At 45.9% G+C, this 24719-nt stretch overlaps 1 protein-coding gene across 1 annotated transcript in view; it reads right to left on the reverse strand.

Annotated features, from left to right (window-relative positions):
• LOC126484715 (fez family zinc finger protein 2-like) overlaps nt 1-24719 on the reverse strand; it is a 190233-nt gene that overhangs the window by 137666 nt on the left and 27848 nt on the right. Inside the window, exon 6 of the mRNA XM_050108311.1 lies at nt 18059-18240. Coding sequence (XP_049964268.1) covers nt 18059-18240 — 182 coding nt within the window. The remainder of the gene's footprint in view (nt 1-18058; nt 18241-24719) is intronic.

A 24719-nucleotide genomic window follows, 5' to 3' on the forward strand; every position in this document is an offset into this window, starting at 1 on the left:
TAGCTGCAATTTCTTCCGTTTTCAAAGAAAACATCAACCACCGGTGCTCTGTGAGGTCGAGCATTATTGTCCATGAATACGACGTCTTGGCCGACATCACCTCGCAACAACCGCACATGAGGTCCCAAGATCTCGTCACGATACCTGAGAGCAGTTAAACGTTGCCGGTTCACCCGTACAATTTCGTGAAGAGATGTTCATGTGGTTGACATAATCCCTGCCCGCACCACTGGGGATCCTCCTCGATATCAGTCTCTTTCCAGTGTTTGTGTCCTGAAATCGTGTTCCACGTTCCCTCCAGACGCGAATCCTATGAGAATCACTGTCAAGATAAAATCGGGACTCATCTGTGAAAACGACATTGGCGCACTGTTCACCCGTCCAGGCAGCACATTGATGACCCCACTGTAGACGTTCCCTTCTGCAAGGACGCGTCGGAGGTAGGCATGCATCAGGAATCCGACAATAAAGGCTACTCTGCCGAAGCCGTCTGTACACCGTTTGCCTGTATAAAGCGCGTCCACTGGACGCTGCGAGGTCAGATGCCAGTTTCAGTGCAGTACTAAGGCGGTACCGTCGTGTTCTTACTGGCAAATAACGGTCCTGTCTTGTGAAGTCACACGTTTTCGGCCCTGCCCTGGTCTTCGGGATACAGTTCCAATCTCTATAAACTGTCGCCAGATCCGATAAAAAATAGAACGATTCACACTAAGCCATCAGGCCACATCAATTTCCAACTATCCTGCTACCTTTCTTTCTCTGGGCCTCCACCGCAGAGTGGGTGGTAGGCATCTTCTCTGTGCCATATGCTTCTGGGACTGTGAACACAGCGATTGTGGATGTGGAGCTACCCAGCAAACACTACCTCGTTTCATAGGTGTCCTGACGTCATCGGTGGAATAGTAGTCCGTTGACCGGAATGTATTGTCGATGGGGAACGTGATGATACTGACATCTGCTTGACAGTTTGTATGATTATTTAGTGAATGCGACACACAGGACGGGGACATAGCGGTTTGTTGCTTTAAATTTGGACACCAGTGTCGTTTATTACACCACCAATAGCCTTTATACACTACTGGCCATTAAAATTGCTACACCACGAAGATGACGTGCAACAGACGCGAAATTTAACCGACAGTACGGCAATGCTGTGATAGGCAAATGATTAACTTTTCAGATCATTCTCACAAGGTTGGCGCCGGTGGCGACACCTACAACGTGCTGACATGAGGAAAATTTCCAACCGATTTCTCATACACAAACAGCAGTTGATCGGCGTTGCCTGGTGAAACTCTCTTGTGATGCCTCGTGTAAGGAGGTGAAATGCGTACCATCACCTTTCCGACTTTTATAAAGGTCGGATTGTAGCCTATCGCGATTGTGGTTTATCGTATCGCGACATTGCTGCTCGCGTTGGTTGAGATCCAATGACTGTTAGCAGAATATGGAATCGGTGGGTTCAGAAGGGTAATACGGAACGCAGTGCTGGATCCCAACGGCCTCGTTTCACTAGCAGTGGAGATGAAAGGCATCTTATCCGCATGGCTGTAACGGAACGTGGAGCCACGTCTCGATGCCTGAGTCAACAGATGGGGTCGTCTGCAAGACAGCGACTGTCTGCACGAACAGTTCGACGACGTTTGCAGCAGCATGGACTATCAGCTCGGAGACCATGGCTGCGGTTACCCTTGACGCTGCATCACAGACAGGAGCACCTGCGATGGTGTACTCAACGACGAACCTGGGTGCACGAATGGCAAAACGTAATTTTCTCGGATGAATACAGGTTCATTTTACAGCATCATGATGGTCTCATCCGTGTTTGGCGACATCGGGGTGAATGGACACTGGAAGCGTGTATTCGTCATCGCCATACTGGCGTATCACCCGGCGTGATGGTATGGGGTGCCTTTGGTTGCACGTCTCGGTCACCTCTTGTTCACATTGACGGCACTTTGAACAGTGAAAGTTACATTTCAGATGTGTTACGACCCGTGGCTCTACCCTTCATTCGATCCCTGCGAAACCCTACATTTCAGCAGGATAATGCACGACCGCATGTTGCAGGTCCTGTACGGGCCTTTCTGGATACAGAAAATGTTCGACTGCTGCCCTGGCCAGCACATTCTCCAGATCTCTCAGCAATAGAAAACGTCTGGTCAAAGGTGGCCGAGCAACTGGCTCGTCACAATACGCCAGTCACTACTCTTGATGAACTGTGGTATCGTGTTGAAGCTGCATGGGCAGCTGTACCTGTACACGCCATCCAAGCTCTGTTTGACTCAATGCCCAGGAGTATCAAGGCGGTTAGTACGGCCAGAGGTGGTTGTCCTGGGTACTGATTTCTCACGATCTATGCACCCAAATTGCTTGAAAATGTAATCACATGTCAGTTCTAGTATAATATATTTGCCCAACGAATAGCCGTTCTGTCATCTGCATTTCTTCTAGGTGGAGCAATTTTAATGACCAGTAGTGTAGCTCTGTGCCGGATTATGCTTTTTTTCCACAGTTTACGTTTTCTCTACAAGCTGATAACTCCCTAATTCGGACTTTTACCGTGTCGAAAAGGGGTGCACGAGTGTGACTGTGTTTCTGTGCTTTTAAACGAAAAAAAAAAAGAAAACAACCACGCCGTTTTGTAGTCGGCGGCAGTGGTGGTGGAGCAGCCGGGGAGTATTTTCGCTGGCCGCTTATCGGCGCAAAGAAAGCGCTTGAGGGCGGAGCGTAGCGCGGCAGGAATGCCGCTCTGCGTGGAGCCGTTATTAATTGCGGCCCGTGAATAATTCACTAATTACAGCCGGAGCGTCGGTGGCGCGGGGGCGATGCGGGAGCGGTGGAGGCCGCGCGGCGGCGGCGGCAGCGGCGGCGGCTGGGGAATCAGATCCCGGGACCAGGGGCCGACATATTAAATACGGGGCCGGCATTCCAGGATTCCAGCAGCCGCGCCAATCTCGGGCCGGCTGGCCGCTCCGGAGAGAGCTTTAGCTGGGTGCTGGAGTGAGGGTGGGAGGGAGGAGGGGGTGTGATGGTGAGCAGGAGAGATGAGGGGGGGGGGGGGGGGGTCTAAGAGGCGGGGTGGGACCGGCTCCAGCGGCGGCAGGCGCGGCTGCCTTCCAGCGCGGCTCCAGGCCGCTGTCTGTACGCAGGACGTAGTCTCCGCCGGCACATCCCAACACGAGACTTTCGTACGAGCGACGTTCGAAAATTTGTCTCCCTAACAAAGGACGTGCACATTGTGAGAGATATTCTTCTCCTCTGTTTATCTTGGAAGATAGATTAAAGAAAGCCAAACCGTCATGTACAAGGGGATGCCCAGAAAAAAAACCGGAATAATATTGCCGTGGGCGGAGCTTGTGTAGTACGCATTTCTGTCGCTAGGCGTTATGACGCAACTCATTGACAGTTCAGTGCTGCCTCTGTTGTCGACCTGGCTTCTCGTGTTCATCTGCAATGATTGTTTTGGAACCGCTGTTTTGTTCTTGTTTCCTCCTTACTTCTGACGGCGTGTTTAAGTGAACAACGTGCTGCTGTGAAATTTTGTTTTCTACTCAGTAAAAATGCTGCTATAACTGTTTTAATGTTGAAAACAGCTTACCAAGATTACGCTATGGGGAAAACATGTGCACGAGGGGTTTGCCCGATTTAAAAATGGCGACATGTGGACTGATGACAGACCTCGTTCTGCACGTCCATCAACTGCCCGAATAGACGATAATATTGAAAAGATTGGAGAGCTTATGCTCACAGACCGGCGACAGACAATTGATCAGCTGTCAGAGTTTTAAGAAGATTGTGCAATTTTGTTTGTCAAAACAGACCCGATTTGTAGCAGACAGGAGACTGGTTCTTCCACGGGACAACACACCCGCACACACAGCCATGTCTGTTAGACAGTTTTTGGCTAAAAACGGCACGGATCCGCTGTCTCCCGCACCTTACTCTCATGACCTGGCTCCGTGCGACTTTTTTTTATTTTCGCACATGAAAAGGGCTATGAAAGACACCGATCTGACAACATTACAAAAGTCAAGACAAAAACGAGGAAGTAGATGTCAGCTATTTCCAAAGATGACTACAAAAAATGTTTGGAACAGTGGAAGTACCGGTGGGACAAATGTATTAGTTGTAATGGTCAGTTCAAGTTTTTTTGGGCACCCTCTTGTATAGGGGAAACCCGTGCAGTGTCGGCCGGGTTAATTTTTCTGATTTTACTGAGTAACTGTTGTGGTTAATATACTATTCTCTTACCTCGAGACGTGTTCTTTGAATAGCGCAGTGTAATGATTTTTATTTTTTATTTATCAACTTAATAACATGGAAAGTCTACAATTACAAGGTTTGCGGAAAGTGTCTTGCAATATCGCTTGTGGTACCTCCGTTGCGTTCATGTTGTTAGACATAACCTTACTCACAGCCATTTTAATGCACTCTTCTTTCCAGTTTCGTCTCATCTTTTTCCTACTTTCTACCATTTCATATTGAAAAGAAGTAAGAAGGAAAAAATATAAGTGAAAAACTGAAATTACCTGTTGGATGATGCAGGAAATCGGGTGGCCGGTACTGTACTTCACACACGCAGTTGGATCTTGTCGTATTTTACGTTCTTTCATAGAGGGTGTTTCCGTACGAGCGTGCAAAAATTTAACGGAACGTAGAGGATGCTTCACTGAACAATCTGAGATAGGGAGTCTGGGCTCAGACAAGCCAGCTTAAGGAGATAATAGGAATAAAGTCACGTTACTCTCTAGTTACCTATTTACATTAGTTAACTGCAAATACCATCACTGGTTCAATGACTGTGCCATTTGTACTGTGTCTTACAAAATGTGATGAAACTTACGGCCATCAACCTCAATGCAAGCTTGACATTGGCGAACAAGATTCTGACGCACCCTGACAAATATCCATGGTGTATTTCGAATCACATGACAGGCAGCTAGAATTCTGGCAATTCTATCACAGTATCCACACAAGTGACTTTAGATATCCCCGTAGGAAATAATCCAGGGGATTCAGATCAGGTGACTTGACAGGCTATGGAATAGGACCTCCCCTTACACACCAGCGACTAGAAAATACTGTATCGGTTCTGTTCCATTGTATTGTACTGTATGCCTCTGAATAGCACTGACAAGGGGAGGTCGCCAATTGTGAAATTCAGATTCGATTCATACTGCGCATAATAAAAGCTCATGGCCAGAGGTGTAATGTGGCAAAGCACCAAGATGGACTTCTCAGCCGTTGTCGAGAAAATCGACAGTTAAAAGAAACCGTACCGTGAAATACTCTCGACGATTAAAAGTTTTCTACAGCGTCGTGGTGCAGCGGTAAGCGCTCGGGTTCGTAATCCGAAGGTCGCCGGATCGACTCTCGCGCCATGCAATTTTTTTTTATTGTTTGTTTTTTGTAATTCAAATATATATATATATATATATATATATATATATATATATATATATATATATATATATATATATATATATATATAAAGTATTAATGAATTGCTTATCCATGTTGGTGAAGAAGGATCGCTCTCCAATTCTACCGCCTCCATTTTTCCGTTTTTTTTAACAGGGTGTACCAAAGCTCTCCCGTCCGCACTGATTTTCGACAATGTTATAAGTTGCGCTAGGGACCGCATCTACCTTCTTTCGAAGTTAGCAGGCAACTACGCTGTTATGCGGCGGCTCGTTTCGGCCCATTCAACATCTGTCCTTCAAGTGTAACGAGCGAGTAACGGAGTTTATATTTCATACCTGCCACAGCAAATTTGTGTTCGTGGGGTCTCTATTCTAATTCCAACGTTTGACTTACGCTATACGTATTCGTTTCGGAATATCGTTTCTACGTCTTCCGTTAACTATACGTGGTTAACATTATGAAGACAATTAATAACATTTGTGAAATACAACTTTGTTTGCGGAAAACATAATGATGTCGCCAGTTTTTCCACGACAAACGACTTTCAACAACTTATTATATGCATAATTGTTGCAACTGATCGCCGGGAATTATATATATATATATATATATATATATATATATATATATATATATATTTATTTGAATTATAAAAAACAAATAGCAAAAAAAAGTTGCATAGCGCGAGATTGGATCCGGCGATAGCAAAAAAAAAAAGTTGCATAGCGCGAGATTGGATCCGGCGACCTTTGGATTACGAACCCGAGCGCTTACCGCTGCGCCACGACGCTATATAGAATTATTAATCGTAAAGAGTATTTCACCGCAATGGTTTCTTTTAACTGTCGATTTTCTCGACAACGGCTGAGAAGTCCATCTTGGTGCTTTACCACATTACACCTCTGGCTATGAGCTTTTATTATGCGCAGTATGACTCGAATCTGAATTTCACAATTGGCGGCCTCCCCTTGTGAGTAATGAGTGGTTCTGTCATGGGACAATGTAAATACGCCACAAAAGAGCCACCTTATGGACAAGAAAAGTAAACAAAACCTGCATCATGGCTTCCTGGTAATCAGGATCGTTCTCCTTGTTTCCTCGCAGGAAGTAAATAATGTACATGTAAATAAACCGTACAATACGTGTAAACTTGTACGCGTTTTAGTTGTAAATAAGCTGGAAAACAGTAATGCTAGACAAAGGGGTAGACAAGTTTACTTCCATATCTAATGAAGCTGTCTTCTCCGACACCAGGTAACTTATCTCAAATCGTTCAGTGGAGCATTTTAAGTCCTATTACATTTTTGCTCACTCTTACGGAAATACCCTAAGAAATTATTATGAAATGTTTAGCACCGGTCGTCCCTTGCGTAACACAGACAACCGAAATATAGCAAAGAAATTTATCGTTTACTCTAAGAACCGGTACCACAGGCCTCAAAATATCTTCCGTTTCCTAACAACTACAGCAACACCAACCTAGCACTCAGAGCAGACAAAGCACTGAAGAGAGGAGGAAGATATGCGACTTCAGCGCAAATCGATACACAAGATTGTTTCTGCTTATTTATTGTACTATTCTGCCATTTGCAGACGGAAAGGAAAATCAGGGTATTGTAGCTACTGTAAGGCGACCGATCTGCACGACTCTGCCCTACTACTCCGGGGGTAACACGAAATTATCACGTGAATTTCGAGATATTCAAACCGAAATTAATCACACATGTTTGGCAAGATTTCCTCAAACTGGAAACCAATGTATGTGGTAAAATCGTAACTTCCATGTCCTGTAGTAAGTTTCGTGTCTCCGGACTACCGCACATATCACGCTGAAGATTGGGGGACGGTTGCAAAACAAATTTGATACCGTCACGACCATTCCACAGTTGATATTTACTATTTTGCAGCGCAATTGCTATACATTTCTGCTTCATCTGTGCATGCTTTTCGAAGTCGCTTCTGACAGTAAATCCACAGAATCCAGTCGACTCAAGATCCATTTTTGTCTTTTTTTTAGTCGCACCACAGTCGTCTTCTGGGGTTAATCTCACTTTTCCTCCTCGTTTGGTTGTTGGAGGAGTTTTTTATTTAATTTTTATTTATTTATTTTTTTGACTCAGTCCGTTTCTGTTGCGCTGCTTTCAAAGTTTGTAGGGTTTCCTGGTCCGTCAGCACTGATGCAGATTTCCTCCTCTTTTTCTCTGGTGTTTCCAAGATTGGTATGGGTGAAATCTTTTCAAACGAGATAGAGGTTCCTGCTTTCTCTGCAAATATCTGATCTGACAGATTAATTAGAAGTGTTAGAGCTGCCAGATCCACCAAGAATATTGGTTCCATTAGGATGCTTCACCGTAATTCCTAGGCTCGTCTGCAAATAAATAAGCGTACAAAAAAGATATTACGAATGTTAGGCATCTTTCTCAGGTACTGAGGTGAGAAGCGAGATGCAAGTTGAAATACGCGTTCCGTTACCGCACGAAATGTGACGTAACTGGATACACACATAGCTCAAAACGCAGTCGAACTGGAGTTATGTGTGACTGCTAAGTGAAATACCTATAACTTCAGTTTGACTTCCAAACGTCAGGAGAAGTGTAAATAACGCAAATGCAGCGTAAGAACAATAGGAGAAAGGGAAGAACTTCAAAGCTTATATGTGTAACGAAGTTTCTTTCGACACCAACCTCTGCTAACAAAGAGGGAAGAAGCAGTGGTTTGAAGAAAACGTCAAGATGCAGAAATACGGTAGGTAAATTTCACACCAACTTTATGAACAAAACGCTGTTTTTAATTTAAAAAAAAACAAAAATGTATTAATACATGTATCCAATTTGCAGAATGACCACAGAAGATCTTTTGCAAATAATAGCGAAACGCGTCTGCTGTAAAATTCTCTGTATTTAACTGCAGTAAGCTTAAGATGGAGAAATAAATAATAATTGATTTTAACAGCTGCTGCGCAAGATGGCCGTGCAAACAAACGTACTGTGACAAACTGTCGTCTTTTCATTATGTTGTGGTGGTTTCAGGAAATTTCGTTAGAGTTTGAAATTATGTGTTGTCTGTTGGAAGTCAATAAGTCTTCGAATTCTCAAATACTGGGTGATTATAGATTGGGTAACCTGCGTCCCGTGAGTTAAATGGCACTGAGCACTATGGGACTTAACATCTGAGGTCATCAGTCCCCTAGAACTTAGAACTACTTAAACCTAACTAACCTACGGACATCACACACATCCATGCCCGAGGCAGGATTCGAACCTGCGACCGTAGCAGTCGCGCGGTTCCAGACTGAGCGCCTAGAACCGCTAGACCACCGCGGCCGACCTCATGAGTTATACTTCTTCAACATATGTGCACAGTTTCTGACTGAAGCACTTGTCTTTCTATGTTAAACTATTAACGTGAGATTGTACCTGTTATGAGCAGGTTATGATAGCATTTTAAATTTTGAAATTCTGTCAGTAATTACGAGGATTGGCCTGAAAGCAATACACCGTATATTTTTCTTCAATAAAACTTTATTGAACATATTGGGAATTACACACACGAAAGAATGGTGTTTTCTCTACACATCCTATTTTTTCACGTAATCTCCATCTCGTTCTACGGCCTTCCTTCAGCGCGAAACGAGGACGTGTATGCCCTGTCGATACCAATCCTTGTCCTGGTGGCGGAGCCAGTGCTTCACTGTGTGAACTTCCTTTGCTGATCGTCAGATGCAGCGCCAACTGGCGAGTCGTAATGCGTCTGTCCTTGCGAATGACAACATCAGCTCACTGCAACATGTCAGGCGTGACAGCGGTGGGTGGTCTCCCTGATCGCTGCAAATCGTGGAGCTCCGCCGAACCGCCTTCCCGGCCGAAGTTCCGTGCGGTTAAAGGCGCTGCAGTCTGGAACCGCAAGACCGCTACGGTCGCAGGTTCGAATCCTGCCTCGGGCATGGTTGTTTGTGATGTTCTTAGGTTAGTTAGGTTTAACTACACTCCTGGAAATGGAAAAAAGAACACATTGACACCGGTGTGTCAGACCCACCATACTTGCTCCGGACACTGCGAGAGGGCTGTACAAGCAATGATCACACGCACGGCACAGCGGACACACCAGGAACCGCGGTGTTGGCCGTCGAATGGCGCTAGCTGCGCAGCATTTGTGCACCGCCGCCGTCAGTGTCAGCCAGTTTGCCGTGGCATACGGAGCTCCATCGCAGTCTTTAACACTGGTAGCATGCCGCGACAGCGTGGACGTGAACCGTATGTGCAGTTGACGGACTTTGAGCGAGGGCGTATAGTGGGCATGCGGGAGGCCGGGTGGACGTACCACCGAATTGCTCAACACGTGGGGCGTGAGGTCTCCACAGTACATCGATGTTGTCGCCAGTGGTCGGCGGAAGGTGCACGTGCCCGTCGACCTGGGACCGGACCGCAGCGGCGCACGGATGCACGCCAAGACCGTAGGATCCTACGCAGTGCCGTAGGGGACCGCACCGCCACTTCCCAGCAAATTAGGGACACTGTTGCTCCTGGGGTATCGGCGAGGACCATTCCCAACCGTCTCCATGAAGCTGGGCTACGGTCCCGCACACCGTTAGGCCGTCTTCCGCTCACGCCCCAACATCGTGCAGCCCGCCTCCAGTGGTGTCGCGACAGGCGTGAATGGAGGGACGAATGGAGACGTGTCGTCTTCAGCGATGAGAGTCGCTTCTGCCTTGGTGCCAGTGATGGTCGTATGCGTGTTTGGCGCCGTGCAGGTGAGCGCCACAATCAGGACTGCATACGACCGAGGCACACAGGGCCAACACCCGGCATCATGGTGTGGGGAGCGATCTCCTACATTGGCTGTACACCACTGGTGATCGTCGAGGGGACACTGAATAGTGCACGGTACATCCAAACCGTCATCGAACCCATCGTTCTACCATTCCTAGACCGGCAAGGGAACTTGCTGTTCCAACAGGACAATGCACGTCCGCATGTATCCCGTGCCACCCAACGTGCTCTAGAAGGTGTAAGTCAACTACCCTGGCCAGCAAGATCTCCGGATCTGTCCCCCATTGAGCATGTTTGGGACTGGATGAAGCGTCGTCTCACGCGGTCTGCACGTCCAGCACGAACGCTGGTCCAACTGAGGCGCCAGGTGGAAATGGCATGGCAAGCCGTTCCACAGGACTACATCCAGCATCTCTACGATCGTCTCCATGGGAGAATAGCAGCCTGCATTGCTGCGAAAGGTGGATATACACTGTACTAGTGCCGACATTGTGCATGCTCTGTTGCCTGTGTCTATGTGCCTGTGGTTCTGTCAGTGTGATCATGTGATGTATCTGACCCCAGGAATGTGTCAATAAAGTTTCCCCTTCCTGGGACAATGAATTCACGGTGTTCTTATTTCAATTTCCAGGAGTGTAGTTCTAAGTTCTAGGGGACTAATGACCTCAGCAGTTGAGTCCCGTAGTACTCAGAACCATTTGAACCATTTTTGAACCGACTTCTGATGACCTCACCCTCCGTGCCCAGCGACTAACTGTACTTCTGTCGACAGCAGATGCTCCATAGTCTTCGCACAAGCGTTTGTGAACATTCCCCACAGATTCTTTCTCTGCAGTGAGAAATTCAATGACGGCACGTTGCTTGTAACGTACATCACCCACAGACGCCATTTTGAAACTGTGCTGCAGCCACGCTATCTGTTGGAAGTGGCGGAAACTTGGCACGCTCACTTCAAATAATACATAAGCAACGTTTCGCATTCTAGCACTGTTTTCGCCTGCGAAAAACACGCGGTGCATTACTTTCTGGGCAAATCTCGTAAATGAAATGTTGAAAATCTAATTATTTTTACATAATACGCTCAGTGCACAATATAAGCGAATATGCGTGTTGTAAACTTGCATGCATCTGCCGCACCCCGTTGCCAGAAGGAAGGAGACAGCGCTCACGAGAAAGCGATCGGCAGACTAGTGTACTCGTACTCTGAGAGTGTGTCAGATTTATAAACCAAGAAAACGTGTCAACGGTGCGTCCCTGAAAAACGAAAAAAATTAGAATTGTAGTTGCTTCTACCAGAACTGTGCTACCTTTATTGGCGTTGTGGACTGAGAATCAGGGAGAAATTTCGAAAGCGTAACTTTCAGGAAAAGTTGGACGGAATGTCACTTCCTCCCTGAAACGTCCCGAGAAATGATCACGACGAGAGAATCAGAGGAATTATAGCTCATTCTCCCCGGCGCCATTGGTGAATAGAGCGGGAATGGGGGCAGATGGTAGAGGCCAACAAGTATCCTCCACGACACACCGTAAGGTGTCTCGCAGAGTATAGACGTAGAGGTAGATGTAGCTGGCGCATTACGTTTTCCCACAATATGAGGGCTCGTCCAGCACTGTCGAACGTGACCGTTCGTGGTCTAGTGTTATGATGTGGGGAGTCATAATGCAGCATCCGAGTAGTGAACTCCAAATCTTTGAACACGCTACACTCACCGGTCAACATTACAGTAACACTGTAAATTCTTCCTCATATTCGTCTATTCAAGGGTGTATCGTCTCTGATATCATTTCTGTGGATTACAATGCGCTACCGCACCGAACATCGCAGCTGGAGTTCTCGGGAAGGGGAGGATATTCGGTGAATGGACGACAGATCTGCTCGTTTCCCCCGACTTAAATCCCTTCGAACACGTGTGGGATCAAACTAAAAACTAAACTCCGCGCAAACAGGCCATGAAGGCCCAGCGGTACCGACCGGTCGCCGTGTCATCCTCAGCCTACAAGCGTCACCGGATGCGGATACGAAGAGGCCTGTGGTCAGCACACCGCTCTCCCGGCCGTATGTCAGTTTACGAGACAGGATTCGCTACTTCTCAATCAAGTAGCTCCTCAGATTGGCTCACAAGGTTTGAGGGCACACGTGTGGGATGCGTTAGCCAAACGTATTGTCAACGACCATCCATAAGTTGCGCCGATGGAGGAATGGGAAGCTATACCGTAAGTCCGAAAGAACAGACACCATATCCATACAAGTATATAGTTCTGGCAATACCGGCCATGACCTTCCTCTTCTGTGCGGATGCACACATATTACCCGAACTCTTGCGGGACTAGGTAAGAATGTCTTCCACGAGTAATGAGTGTGTTGGGTAGGGTGTCTCGCGGGAGGCGTGCGCGAGATAATCCACGCAGTCACATTAGTCTCTGTGCCCTCGGTGGTTCAGATCGATAGAGCGTCTACCATGTAAGCAGGGACCCCGGGTTCGAATCCCGGTCGGGGCACATATTTTCACCTGTCCCCGTTGATATATATCAACGCCCGTAAGCAGCTGAAGGTGTTAATATACAATTATACTTTCCTTATCAGTCTTGTCGCCAGCGAGGAAGCACGTTGCAAAGCATGTATTGCTGTCCGTGGTGATCCCAAACTCTATTAAGAACAGTGTCCCAACCACTCTGATGTTCAGCAGACAGTGATAAATCTTTTCTGTAATTTTTGTTTTTGAACAACAGCGTCTTTCCTGTTCCTCTCATTGCGTATTCCTGTTAGTTACCCTTTGTACAATGCTGCAGCAGTTCTACGCATGGTCCAAGTTGCAATGAGCTATGATACTTGGCAGTGACACATAACGAGAAAATTAACTTTCAAAATGGTTCAAATGGCTCTCAGCACTATGGGACTTAACAGCTATGGTCATCAGTCCCCTAGAATTTAGAACTACTTAAACCTAACTAACCTAAGGACATCACACAACGCCCAGGCATCACGAGGCAGAGAAAATCCCTGACCCTGCCGGGAATCGAACCAGGGAACCCGGGCGCGGGAAGCGAGAAAGCTACCGCACGACCACGAGCTGCGGCCAATTAACTTTCGTTCTTAAGTTTGGCACACCAGTATAGTAACTCAGTATTGCAGCAGTTATGTTGCAAACAGTGATATTTATTCTGCATGATAATGCGTTCCTGAGATGAATGTCATTTTGAGTTAGTTGCTGATTTGGCCACGTTATTAAAATGTCGAAACTAGCCAACAGAACGATAACGCTTTTTTCTGCTCATATCTTTCTAGAAACTCGCTTCTGGCATTTTTAATTGTCATACACTAAATAAATTAATAGCTACAGGAACCGTCGAAGCCAAATGAGACAAACTTACGTGGTGCAACGAATAAAAAATGGAAATGTCGTGTGGCTAGGGCCTCCCGTTGGGTAGACCGTTCGCCTGGTGCAGGTCTTTCGATTTGACGCCACTTCGGCGACCTGCGCGTCGATGAGGATGAAATGATGATGACGAATGATGACGCAGGACTGGAAGGTGACTGAACTGACACGTGCTGTGAGAGTCCTCAGATCAAGTCCTAGTGACAGTTATTTGCAGGGCCGCATTTACGAGCAGGCTATTTAGGCTGCAGCCCATAAAAGACTTAAAAAAAGTATTTCTTTTAATACTGCCCCTCGGGCACCCTAGTAATAGTAAAATATGCAGACGAAATTGTTTTGTGCGTGTTCGATTTGTTGAATTTTGCCTTGAATACCTGATACGAAACAAGTCACTCTAATTCCGCGAACCGTTAAGTCAAATTTCTAGTGCTTTTCGGTCAAATGCGTAGCTCTTCAGCTGTAAAGATTGCAGCGACCTAGCCAAGCGGCCCCTCCCGTCGGTGGTTCGAGTCCTCCCTCGGACTTGGGTGTGTGTGCTGTCTTTAGCGTAAGTTAGTTTAATTTAATTTAGGTAGTGTGTAAGCAGAGGGACCGAGGACCTTAGCAGTTTGGTCCCTTAGAAATTCACACACATCTGAACATTTGCAACGACCTTTAAAAGATCAGCTGACGGTATTTCAGTAGACTGAAATGAGTTTGATTTCGCGGGAAACCGAGTTGTTCCTTACGTCATTATATCAAGATCTTTAAGCCCGGGAGAATCATTTTCACATAACGAGATACTGTAGGAAACTCACGAGATTAATGAAATACTGTCGGTTTATCAGCCGAGTCGGTGGCATCGTGTGGACACAGCTTTTCGACGAATGTCCTATTCGTCATCTTCAGATGAGTCTCCGAGAAGATTTCATCAACGAAATTCGCCGAAGAAGTCTGCTTTCTCGTACAACACACCTCTACTGGGAGGAGATCCAGCGCAGCTTAAAAATGATGAGAAAGTCTGAAGACGGCGAAGACGAAAATGGCCGAAACCTCGCGGCAACACGACGCCACTACTCAGGTGAAAAAGCGAGAAAATTTCATCAATGAAATATTCACCGAGGAAGTCTACACTCCCATTAAGTACAAGACGTCTCAAGATCCAAAGCGTCGGACAGGCAGCTTTGCGACTCGTGACGTCATAACAAAGTCATCGTGAGCATTTTATCGAGAAATTTAAAAGTGACACCGAGAAATGTGTTTAGAGGAAACTAGTTTCGCTCGTGTCATGGCTCAGTTTAAATCTACATCGCGGCAGATGTTTGAGGTGTACAAAATAGACGATTCCCGTTTTGCGTTCCTCAAAATGTTAGGTACACATTCCACTGAGAGATAATCACAGCCGCTCGACATTTAGCTGAGACATATAACAATGACTTGGATAATGAAGTAAGGAATGAAGTGGAAGTCTTTTTATCACGACATCAAGAGGAAAATGAAAAAGTAATTAGTGAGCAGAGATGGATGTGTATACTCACATTTGCAAAAAAACGTCAAATTTTGTTTTCCTACTACAAATGCCACTATAAACATGGACCTTTGAGTAATGCTAATGATCACCAGTAAACACGAATAATTTTTCAAAATTGAAGTTTGTCAAAAACAGGTTTCAAATGTCGTGTTAGAAATCAGGCTCAACTATTTGGATTATCTCAGTATTGAAATTAAAACACGTACACTATGTGATCAAAAATATCCGGACATCTGGCTGAAAATCAGTTACAAGTTCGTGGCACCCTCCATCGGTAATGCTGGAATTTAATACGGTGTTGGCCCACCCTTGGCCTTGATGACAGCTTCCACTCTCGCAGGCATACGTTCGTTGAGACGTCTTGGGGAATGGCAGCCTATTTCACGGAGTGGTGCACTGAGGATAGGTATCGATGTCGGTCGGTGAGGCCTGGCACGAAGTCGGCGTTCCAAAACATCCCAAAGGTGATCTATAGGTTTCAGGTCAGGACAATGTGCAGGCCAGTCCATTGCAAGGATGTTATTGTCGTGTATCCACTCCGCCACAGGCCGTGGATTATGAACAGGTGCTCGATCGTGTTGATAGATGCAGTCGCCATCCCCGAATTGCTCTTCAACAGTGGGAAGCAATTGTTGCCTGTGCTGTGATAGCTCCACGCAAAACAACAAGGGGTGGAAGCCCCTCCACGGAAAACACGACCACGCCGTAACACCACCTCCTCCGAATTTTACTGTTGGTACTAAACACGCTGGCAGATGACGTTCACCGGGCATTCGCGATACCCACGCCCTGCCATCGGATCGCCACATTGTGTACCGTGATTCGTCACCCCACACAACGCTTTTCCACTGTTCGATCGTCCAACGCTTACGCTCCTTGCACCAAGTGAGGCGTCGTTTGGATTATGAGCAGCCGCTCGACCATGAAATCCAAGTTTTATCATGTCCCGCCTAGCTGTCATAGTTCTTGCAGTGGATCCTGATGTAGTTTGGAATTCCTGTGTGATGGTTTGGATAAATGTCTACCTGTTACACATTACGACCCTCTTCAACTGTCGGCGGCCTCTTGTCAATCAACAGACGAGGTCGGCCTGTACGCCTTTGTGCTGTACGTGTTCCTTCACGTTTTCACTTCACTATTACATCGGAAACAGTGAACCTAGGCATGTTTAGGAGTGTGGAAATCTCGAGTACAGACGTATGACACAAGTGACACCCAATCACTTGGCCACGTTCGAAGTCCGTGAGTTCCGCGGAGCAACCCACTCTGGTCTCTCACGAAGTCTAATGACTACTGAGATCGCTGGTATGCAGTACATGTCAGTAGGTGGTAGCACAATGCACCTAATATGAAGAACGTATGTTTTCCGGGGCGTTCGGATACTTTTGATCACACAGTGTATGTGTTGTATTGCATTGTTGGCTGGGGTACTCAAAATGGTGGTTCAGCCACCTGTCGGAAGAAATATTCTTCCACCGTGTACATAGGCCTCTTTCCTAGCGAATGTGTCCGTCAGAAAAGGGAAATTTGTAAGACTGGATGTCATGAACTAATATATATCTATTATGACTTTTGAAGACTATTAAAGTAAATACATTGTTTTTTATCTATCAAAATCTTTCATTTCCTAACTATGCCTATCAGTAGTTAGTGTCTTCAGTAGTAAGAATCTTTTATTTAGCTGGAATTTCCTAACTATGCCTTCGGTAGTAAGAATCTTTTATTTAGCTGGCAGTTTGGCCCTCGCTGTATTGTAGTACTTTGAGTAACGAAGATTTTTGTGAGGTAAGTGAGTCATGTAAGGTATAGGTACGTGAATTTGTAGAGTGTAGGCGAGGATAGTGGATGTGACTATAGGGTAGTACTATGTTTGTATTATGTGATGGTGACGATGAGGAGAGAAAGGAGAGGGGGAAACGAAGTGCCGGGTGGCACGCAGCCAGCCAGTAAGTGATTCATGTAAGGTATAGGTTATCGTCAGTCAGGGCCATTCTTTTGTAGGGATTATTGAAAGTCAGATTGCGTTGCGCTAAAAAACAATGTTGTGTGTCAGTTAAGCGTTGAACAGAATAAGTAAAGAAAGAAATATCTGAGTACGTTCAGTTTTGCTCAGCTGTTTGAAAATCAAATAACGTAAGAGGTTTATCAGCACAGTCATTTATAAATTTTTCTAAGGGGATGTATCACAGTTTGTTATTTTCGATACTGAAATGCTGAGTTTTATGTGTTTTGCACAGCGATGTTGATCGTGTTGGAAAACATAATGATTGCAATTCGTTACAATTTTTATCTTTTTCAGTTCAATGAATCACAAACTGTACAGTGAAATCCTCTCGAGTTATCAGCCTAATCGAGTTTTCGCAACGTTTCGACGAGTTTCCTACACGTCATTTTCAGATTAAATCTTCGGTTCGTGGAATTTTCTTTCCTTTATAGCCGCTAGACAGCAGAGCCCATCTGCAGAGGGCCCAGCCGGTGGTCTTGTCGAATACCTCACGACGAAATATCGCGACCGATGGTGGGAACCACTTCGTTTCTGAGTCTGTGATCCAGCGGCCATAAAGGAAAAAACCTGGACATGAGCCCAAGATTTCACCTGTAAATGAGGTGTCTAAAATTCGTCGAAACGTTGCAAAAACACAACGCTCCTATTCGGCTGATACCCCTAAAGGGTTTCATAATTAAATTCGCTGAGAAATCTCGCATTTTCACGTAAATTGTGTAGTAGATTTTATACAGTTAAACCTTAAAGGCTACATTACAGGCTTTGAGTTGAAGAATCCCTCTAAAATGCAGTTTTCGCGCATGAGCTATGACAAAATTTTCCCTGGTAGGACCCACACCACAAGTTGAGCCAATGGGTGTACATACGCTGAATACGTTCCTGGGTATTGGTGCCAGTCATTCGGCCGGCGCTGTGCGCGAGTGCAACTCAGTCTGGATAATGGTAACGAGGCGGAGCAACTGGCACTCACCGGTGTGTATGTAGGTGTGCTTCTTCATGTCGGACTTCTGGTGGAAGCGCTTGCCGCAGAACTGGCAGGGGTAGGGCCGCGTGTCCGAGTGGATCAGCAGGTGCGTCGAAAGCGTCGAGGAGCGCTTGAACGACTTTCCGCACTGCTTGCACTCGAAGACCTTCTCCACGTTGTGGACAGCGCTGCGACACAAGACGGAGCCACGTCAAACACTGCAACTCTAAAACTGATCAGTGGCACACACACATGCTACCTCTGATGTTACTGATCTCTTAAATTGTACAGGTTCGGCAACGGGCCGGAAAATATTTCGTGCACGTTAAGATAGGCAACCCAGCTTACATCATCCACATCTGGCGTGCATGATGTAAGTTGGGTTGCCTGTCTTAACGTGCCTGAAACATGTTTCGGGCCAGTTTTCTTTATCTCGTAATAGCGTGTAACTGTTATCAAGTCGAACAAAAATTTCGTGTTCAATCTCCACACCTACGAGACGTGAAAAAAAATAGTGAAAACTTGTTGCTTTTCGGAAAGAACATTTAGTGGTTCGTCGAAATTAACTTTATCCCCTCCAAAATAATCCCGAGCTTTTTTTCCATTCTCCTAAACACTTCTGGAATTTGGTTTTTGGGATAGCTTGTAGCTCTCTCGGTTATGCATTTTTAATCTCATCTACGCTTGTAAAACGCTATAAGCTTTGATTTACTTTTGGGAGCAGAAAAAAGTCACATAAGGCCACGTCTGGCGGATATGGAGGGTGTGGCACCACTACAGTATTTTGTTTGGCGACAAATTCACGAACACGCAACGAAATGTGAGCAGGTACGTTATTGTGGAGCAAAAGTCGATCCATTGTTTCGCCTCAAATCCTGGCGTTTTTCTTCCGGATAGCTTCACCTAAACGGCGTTGAACCTGTAAGTATCACTCCTTACTGACCGTTTGACCTTGTAGTAAGAACTCATGGTGTATTGTACCGTTCGCATTAAAGAACACACTGTCCGTAAACTTCCCATTTCACCACACTTACCGAGATTTGAAACTTCCTGGCAGATTAAAACTTTGTGCCGGACCGAGACTTGAACTCGGAAGATTTGCCTATCGCGGGCAAGTGCTCCACAAACAGAGCACTTGCCCGCGAAAGGCAAAGATCCCGAGTTCGAGTCTCGGTCCGGCTCACAGTTTTAATCTGCCAGGAAATTTCATATCAGCGTACACTCCGCTGCAGAGTGAAAATCCCATTCTGGTTACCGAGATTTGTTTTCTATCCAGAATGCTTCCGATGGGACAGCTGGGCCTTAGTTTCGATTTCATATCCGTAATTTAGCCTTTCACCACCTATTATGACACGTTTCAGCAGTTCCACAGTATTCTTGACATCATCTAGCGCCTCCTGATGAATTTGTCGCTGTTTTTGTTCTAAGTTAACCACTTTCAAATAAATTTTCCTGTCACACGTTTCAAATCCGAGACATCCTAAATAATTTCATGGCATGACCAAATTTATAAACCAGTATCATCAACGACTTCACTGATTCCGATCTGGCGATGGTTAATAATTGTTGCTTTCACTTTCATCACGATTTCGTCGGTTGATGATATGCTGGAGCGTCCAAGGCAACTTCACGACCTTCTCCGAATCGCTTGTACCATTGACAATCTCTTGCAGCCATGCTAGACTAATCTTAAGCCATATTTGACATTTGTAAAACGTTGCTGCTCTTAAGTATTTTGTTATAGCAAAATTTAACGCAAATACTGATGATGAGGTTCCATACTCCAAGGAGCGTAGGGGGCGATGGGGGAGACCCGCACCGCCGTACTAGGCAAGGCGGAGGTGGTTTGCCATTGTCTTCCTCCGACCGTAATGGGGATGAATGATGATGAGGCAGACGACACAACAACACTCAGTAGTCTCGAGGCGGAAAAAATACCTGACCCCGCCGGGAATCGAACCCGCGACCCCCCTGCGCGGGAAACGAGAATGCTACCGCAAGACTACGAGCTGCGGACTAAGTTCTTAGTTTCTTTTTATAAGAAATACATAATCGCCGATATTACCGAAACATGTGTATTCTTTTTGACAGTTCACAACAAATTAAATATCAGATATAGCCGACGCTTTGCAGATAATTTTCAAGCATGTTTACCAACACAACAACGAAAAAACCGCGCGTTAGAAGCTAATACAAAGTACGAAATTACAAAGTTATCGTTACTTTTTCAACACGCCTCGTGCATAATCTACAAACCACTTTGTGGAGTGCGGCGGAAGTACAAGGGCGTGATGAAAAGTCAGTCTCGGAATGTTTCATTCTGTTCTCAATATCGGTTAACGTATTACATGTCATGCATATTACTCGGTCGACTTTCCCGCTTCGCTGGCAACCCATTGCCGCTAGAGGACTCCAAATTGTAGCGTGTAACTTGGCGGTGTGTAACGTAACGATGTCGGTAAGTGAGACACGGCGTACTGTAATCGACTTTCTAACTCTAGAAAACGTGGCTGCAGCTGAAACTCGTAGAAGAATAAAAATATGATGATGGTTGTATCGATATCGTAATGTGCAATTCTGGGTTGTGCGTGCTCGTAATGAAGAAAAGGTGGTGTTAACCTAAACGTGCATGACGTAGGTCGGAGTGAACGAACGTGTACGGCAACTGTAAAGACTCATCGGAATCGGGTTACTGAGCTCAACAGAGAAAATCGTCGAACAACAAAGACACAGCTCCCAGGTAAGTGTGACGTATCACCAGACTTGTGTACAGGCCACCGCTGCGTAACTGCGGTACAGAAATCTACGTGCACAGTCCGTGCCTCGACGTTCACTCCTGACACGAAACAGAGGTGACTGGACAACTGTCAACAATTTTCTTTGCCTTTTGTGCGTGAGGATGAAGGGTTCCTTAACAAAAATGTGACAGGCGATAGAAGCTAGGTTCGCCATTTTGACCCCGAAAACAAGAGAGCATCAACAGAGTTCCACGACAAAGGATCACCGACGCCAGGAAGTTCAAGACCTTGCCATCAGCAGGCAAAGTCATGCAGTGTTCAGGGACGTGGTGAATTTGGCGGTCGTGCCTAAGCACACCAACATAAACTCTGGAAGGTAGTGCAAGACCATCAGGAAACTGAAAACACGAATTCTAAGATTCATCCACATATAGAGCACCTCCCCCCCCCCTTTCAGCATGATAGTGCCCTACCACACACGAGAGCTGCGACATCTGCAACAATCCGACGCCTTGGGTTCTTGTTCCATTTAAATTTTCTGTGTGTTCATCCTTACTTTTGTTTATATTTTCCAAATGTATCATCCATCATCTTTCATACAGTCCCTACTTAGCCCCATTCGATTTTTCACCTGTTTCCAAAGCTTAAAGAACACCTTGAAGGACTACACTTTGATAGCGATGACGCGATGCAAGCAAAGTTGAGATTGTGGCTCCATCAACAATGTCAAACATTCTACAGTGACGGTATCAACAAATTGGTGACTCGCAGGGAGAAATGTGTACGTAGCCAGGGTGGCTATGTTGAGAAATCCAGAATGAGATTTTCACTCTGCAGCGGGCAAGTCCTGTACAGTCTGAGCTACCCAAGCACGACTCACGTCCGGCCCTCATAGCTTTACTTCTGCCAGTGTCTCGTCTCCTACCTTCCAAACTTTACAGAAGCTCTCCTGCAAACCTTGCAGAACTAGCACTCCTGAAAGAATGGATATTGCGGAGACACGGCTTAGCCACAGCCTGGGGGATGTTTCGAGAATAAGATTTTCATTTTTATGTCGAGAAATACATATGTACACATGACGAACAAAGACATAGAATGTTAATAAGGTCTGTTTTATTTTAAAAGCTTTAAGAGTTTGCACATAAAACATTCTCAGGAATTACTTTCGACAACTTTACTTTACGTGATCAAGCCCAGAGGACCGCGCGCTGCTACAAGTTTCCTCCTCCACTGGGTTCTGTTTTGTGCCTCCTGGCGCCAATTATTCTCTGTTACAATCTGCAGCAAGTCCTCATGGATTCCATCCCTCCATCTCCTCTTTGGTCTTCCTAGTGGGCGTCTTCCATACGTTGTATAATCCATAGCTTTCAAAGGCCATCGGCATTTATCCATCCGATTGACATGTCCTGCCCATACAAGGCGCTTGGTTCTCATCTATCCTACAATGTTTGGTCTACTGTACATTTCGTCTACTTCACAATTATGTCTGATCCTTCATTCTACAGTGATTTCATCTTGTACCGGACCAAAGATCTTCCTTAAGAATTTCCGCTCAAAAACAAGCAGATTGTTCAAGTCTTTTTTCAGGACACTCCAAGTTTCACAACCATACAGTACTACGAGTTGAATCATTGTTTTATACAGTTGGAGCTTGAAATTACTCGAGAGACTACGCGATTCCAGAAGTTGACTGAGACCAAAGTACACTACTGGCTACACCAAGAAGAAATGCAGATGATAAACGGGTATTCACTGGACAAATATATTATACTAGAACGGACATGTGATTACATTTTCACGCAATTTGGGTGCTTAGATCCTGAGAAATCAGTACCTCTGGCCGTAATAACCGCCTTGATACACCTGGGCATTGAGTCAAACAGAGCTTGAATGGCGTGTACAGGTACAGCTGCCCGTGCAGTTTCAACATGATACCACAGTTCATCAAGAGTAGTGACTGGCGTATTGAGACGAGCCAGTTGCTCGGCTACCATTGACCAGACGTTTTCAGTTGGTGAGAGATCTGGAGAATGTGTTCGCCAGGGCAGCTGTCGTGCATTTTCTGTATCCAGAAAGGCCCGTACATGACCTGCAACATGCGATCGTGCATTATCCTGCTGAAATGTAGGGTTTAGCAGGGATCGAATGAAGGGTAGAGCCACGGGTCGTATTACATCTGAAATGTTACGTTCACTGTTCAAAGTTCCGTCAATGCGAACAAGAGGTGACCGAGACGTGTAACCAATGGCACCAAATACCATCACGCCGGGTGATACGTCAGTATGGCGATGACGAATAAACGCTTCCAATGTGCGTTCACCGCGATGTCGCCAAACACGGATGCGACCATCATGATGCTGTAATCAAAACCTGGATTCATCCGAAAAAATGAAGTTTTGCCATTTGTGCACCCAGGTTCGTCGTTGAGTACACCATCGCAGGTGCTCCTGTCTGTGATGCAGCGTCAAGGGTACCCGCAGCCATAGTCTCCGAGCTGATAGTCCATGCTGCTGGAAACGTCGTCGAACTGCTCGTGCAGATGGTTGTTGTCTTGCAAACGTCCCCATCTCTTAACTCAGGGACCGAGATGTAGCTGCACGATCCGTTACAGCCATGCGGATAAGATGCCTATCATCTCGACTGCTAGTGATACGAGTTGGGATCCAGCACGGCGTTCCGTGTTACCCTCCTCAACCCACCGATTCCACATTCTGCTAACAGTCATTGGATCTCGACCAACGCGAGGAGCAATGTCACGCTACGATAAACCACAATCGCGATAGGCTACAATCCGACCTTCATCAAAGTCGGAAACGGGATGGAACGCATTTTCCCTCCTTACACGAGGCATCACAACAACGTTTCACCAGGCACCGCCGGTCAACTGCTGCTTGTGTATGAGAAATCGGTTGGAATGTCAGCACGTTGTAAGTGTTGCCACCGGCGCCAACCTTGTGTGAATGCTCTGGAAAGCTAATCATTTACATATAACAGCATCTTCTTCCCGTCGGTTAAATTTCACGTCTGTAGCACGTCATCTTCGTATTGTAGCAATTTTAATGGCCAGTAGTGTATAATCGATTGGCGGCCTAGATCCTCGCTTTGATTTCTGCTTCGCTTGCTGCGTCTTCTGTAAAGACTGCCCCCAGATATTTAAATTCACAAAACCTTTTGTATGATCGGTTTCCGACTACTTTCGAGAACGCCCCTGTAAATTATAAGATCCCCATTCAGGAGACGAAAATGTAGGGCAAATGCAAATCTACAACCAGAGCTCCAGGCTTAAAGAAGTTTGCAAAATTGTAACATCTGCGGATGCAGATATGACTGACTGGTGTGAAATCAAATTAGCTATTTTCAGATGCGAACAGCACTTGTCTTCTCCGTACAGTCCTGTAATTATGTGGTGTCATACAGAGTGAGTTCTCCACTAGTTTTTAGTTCCTGTACGCACCCGTAACTGACATGTAATGCGGATACACATTCTCCGCAGTCGTCCTTACCTCAGAGCGAAACGCAGGAATGTAACAACATGGCGTCTTGTCTACGGCCTTGAGGATGGAAAAGTGGGAGTGTCCATTGTTACCTAGTGTTCATAGATCATTATTGTAGCGTCCGACTCACTGTCACGAAATAGCTCTATACGTTCTTTATTTAGCAGTACGCGAACTTCAATACTGTTTCGTATTAGAAAGGAGCGACTCAAAAAGGCACGAAAACACGACCCTGAAGATGCACTTCTGCTGCCGACACTTGGCGTGCACGAGGCGGCGAACCCTGTTCATCCCCGCAGAGCAAACAGGGCGGTACTGCTCCTGCGTCCCCTGTTAAGACCTGTCCCGGGAAGAGTCGGCGTTCATTAAGAATAATTGAAAAGTCAACCAATCAAGGAAATTGGTTCCGTAAGGCGCAGTGGGTGACATGTTTGC

This window comes from Schistocerca serialis, chromosome 6, assembly GCF_023864345.2.
Source record: "Schistocerca serialis cubense isolate TAMUIC-IGC-003099 chromosome 6, iqSchSeri2.2, whole genome shotgun sequence".
Classification (NCBI taxonomy): Eukaryota; Metazoa; Arthropoda; class Insecta; order Orthoptera; family Acrididae; genus Schistocerca; species Schistocerca serialis.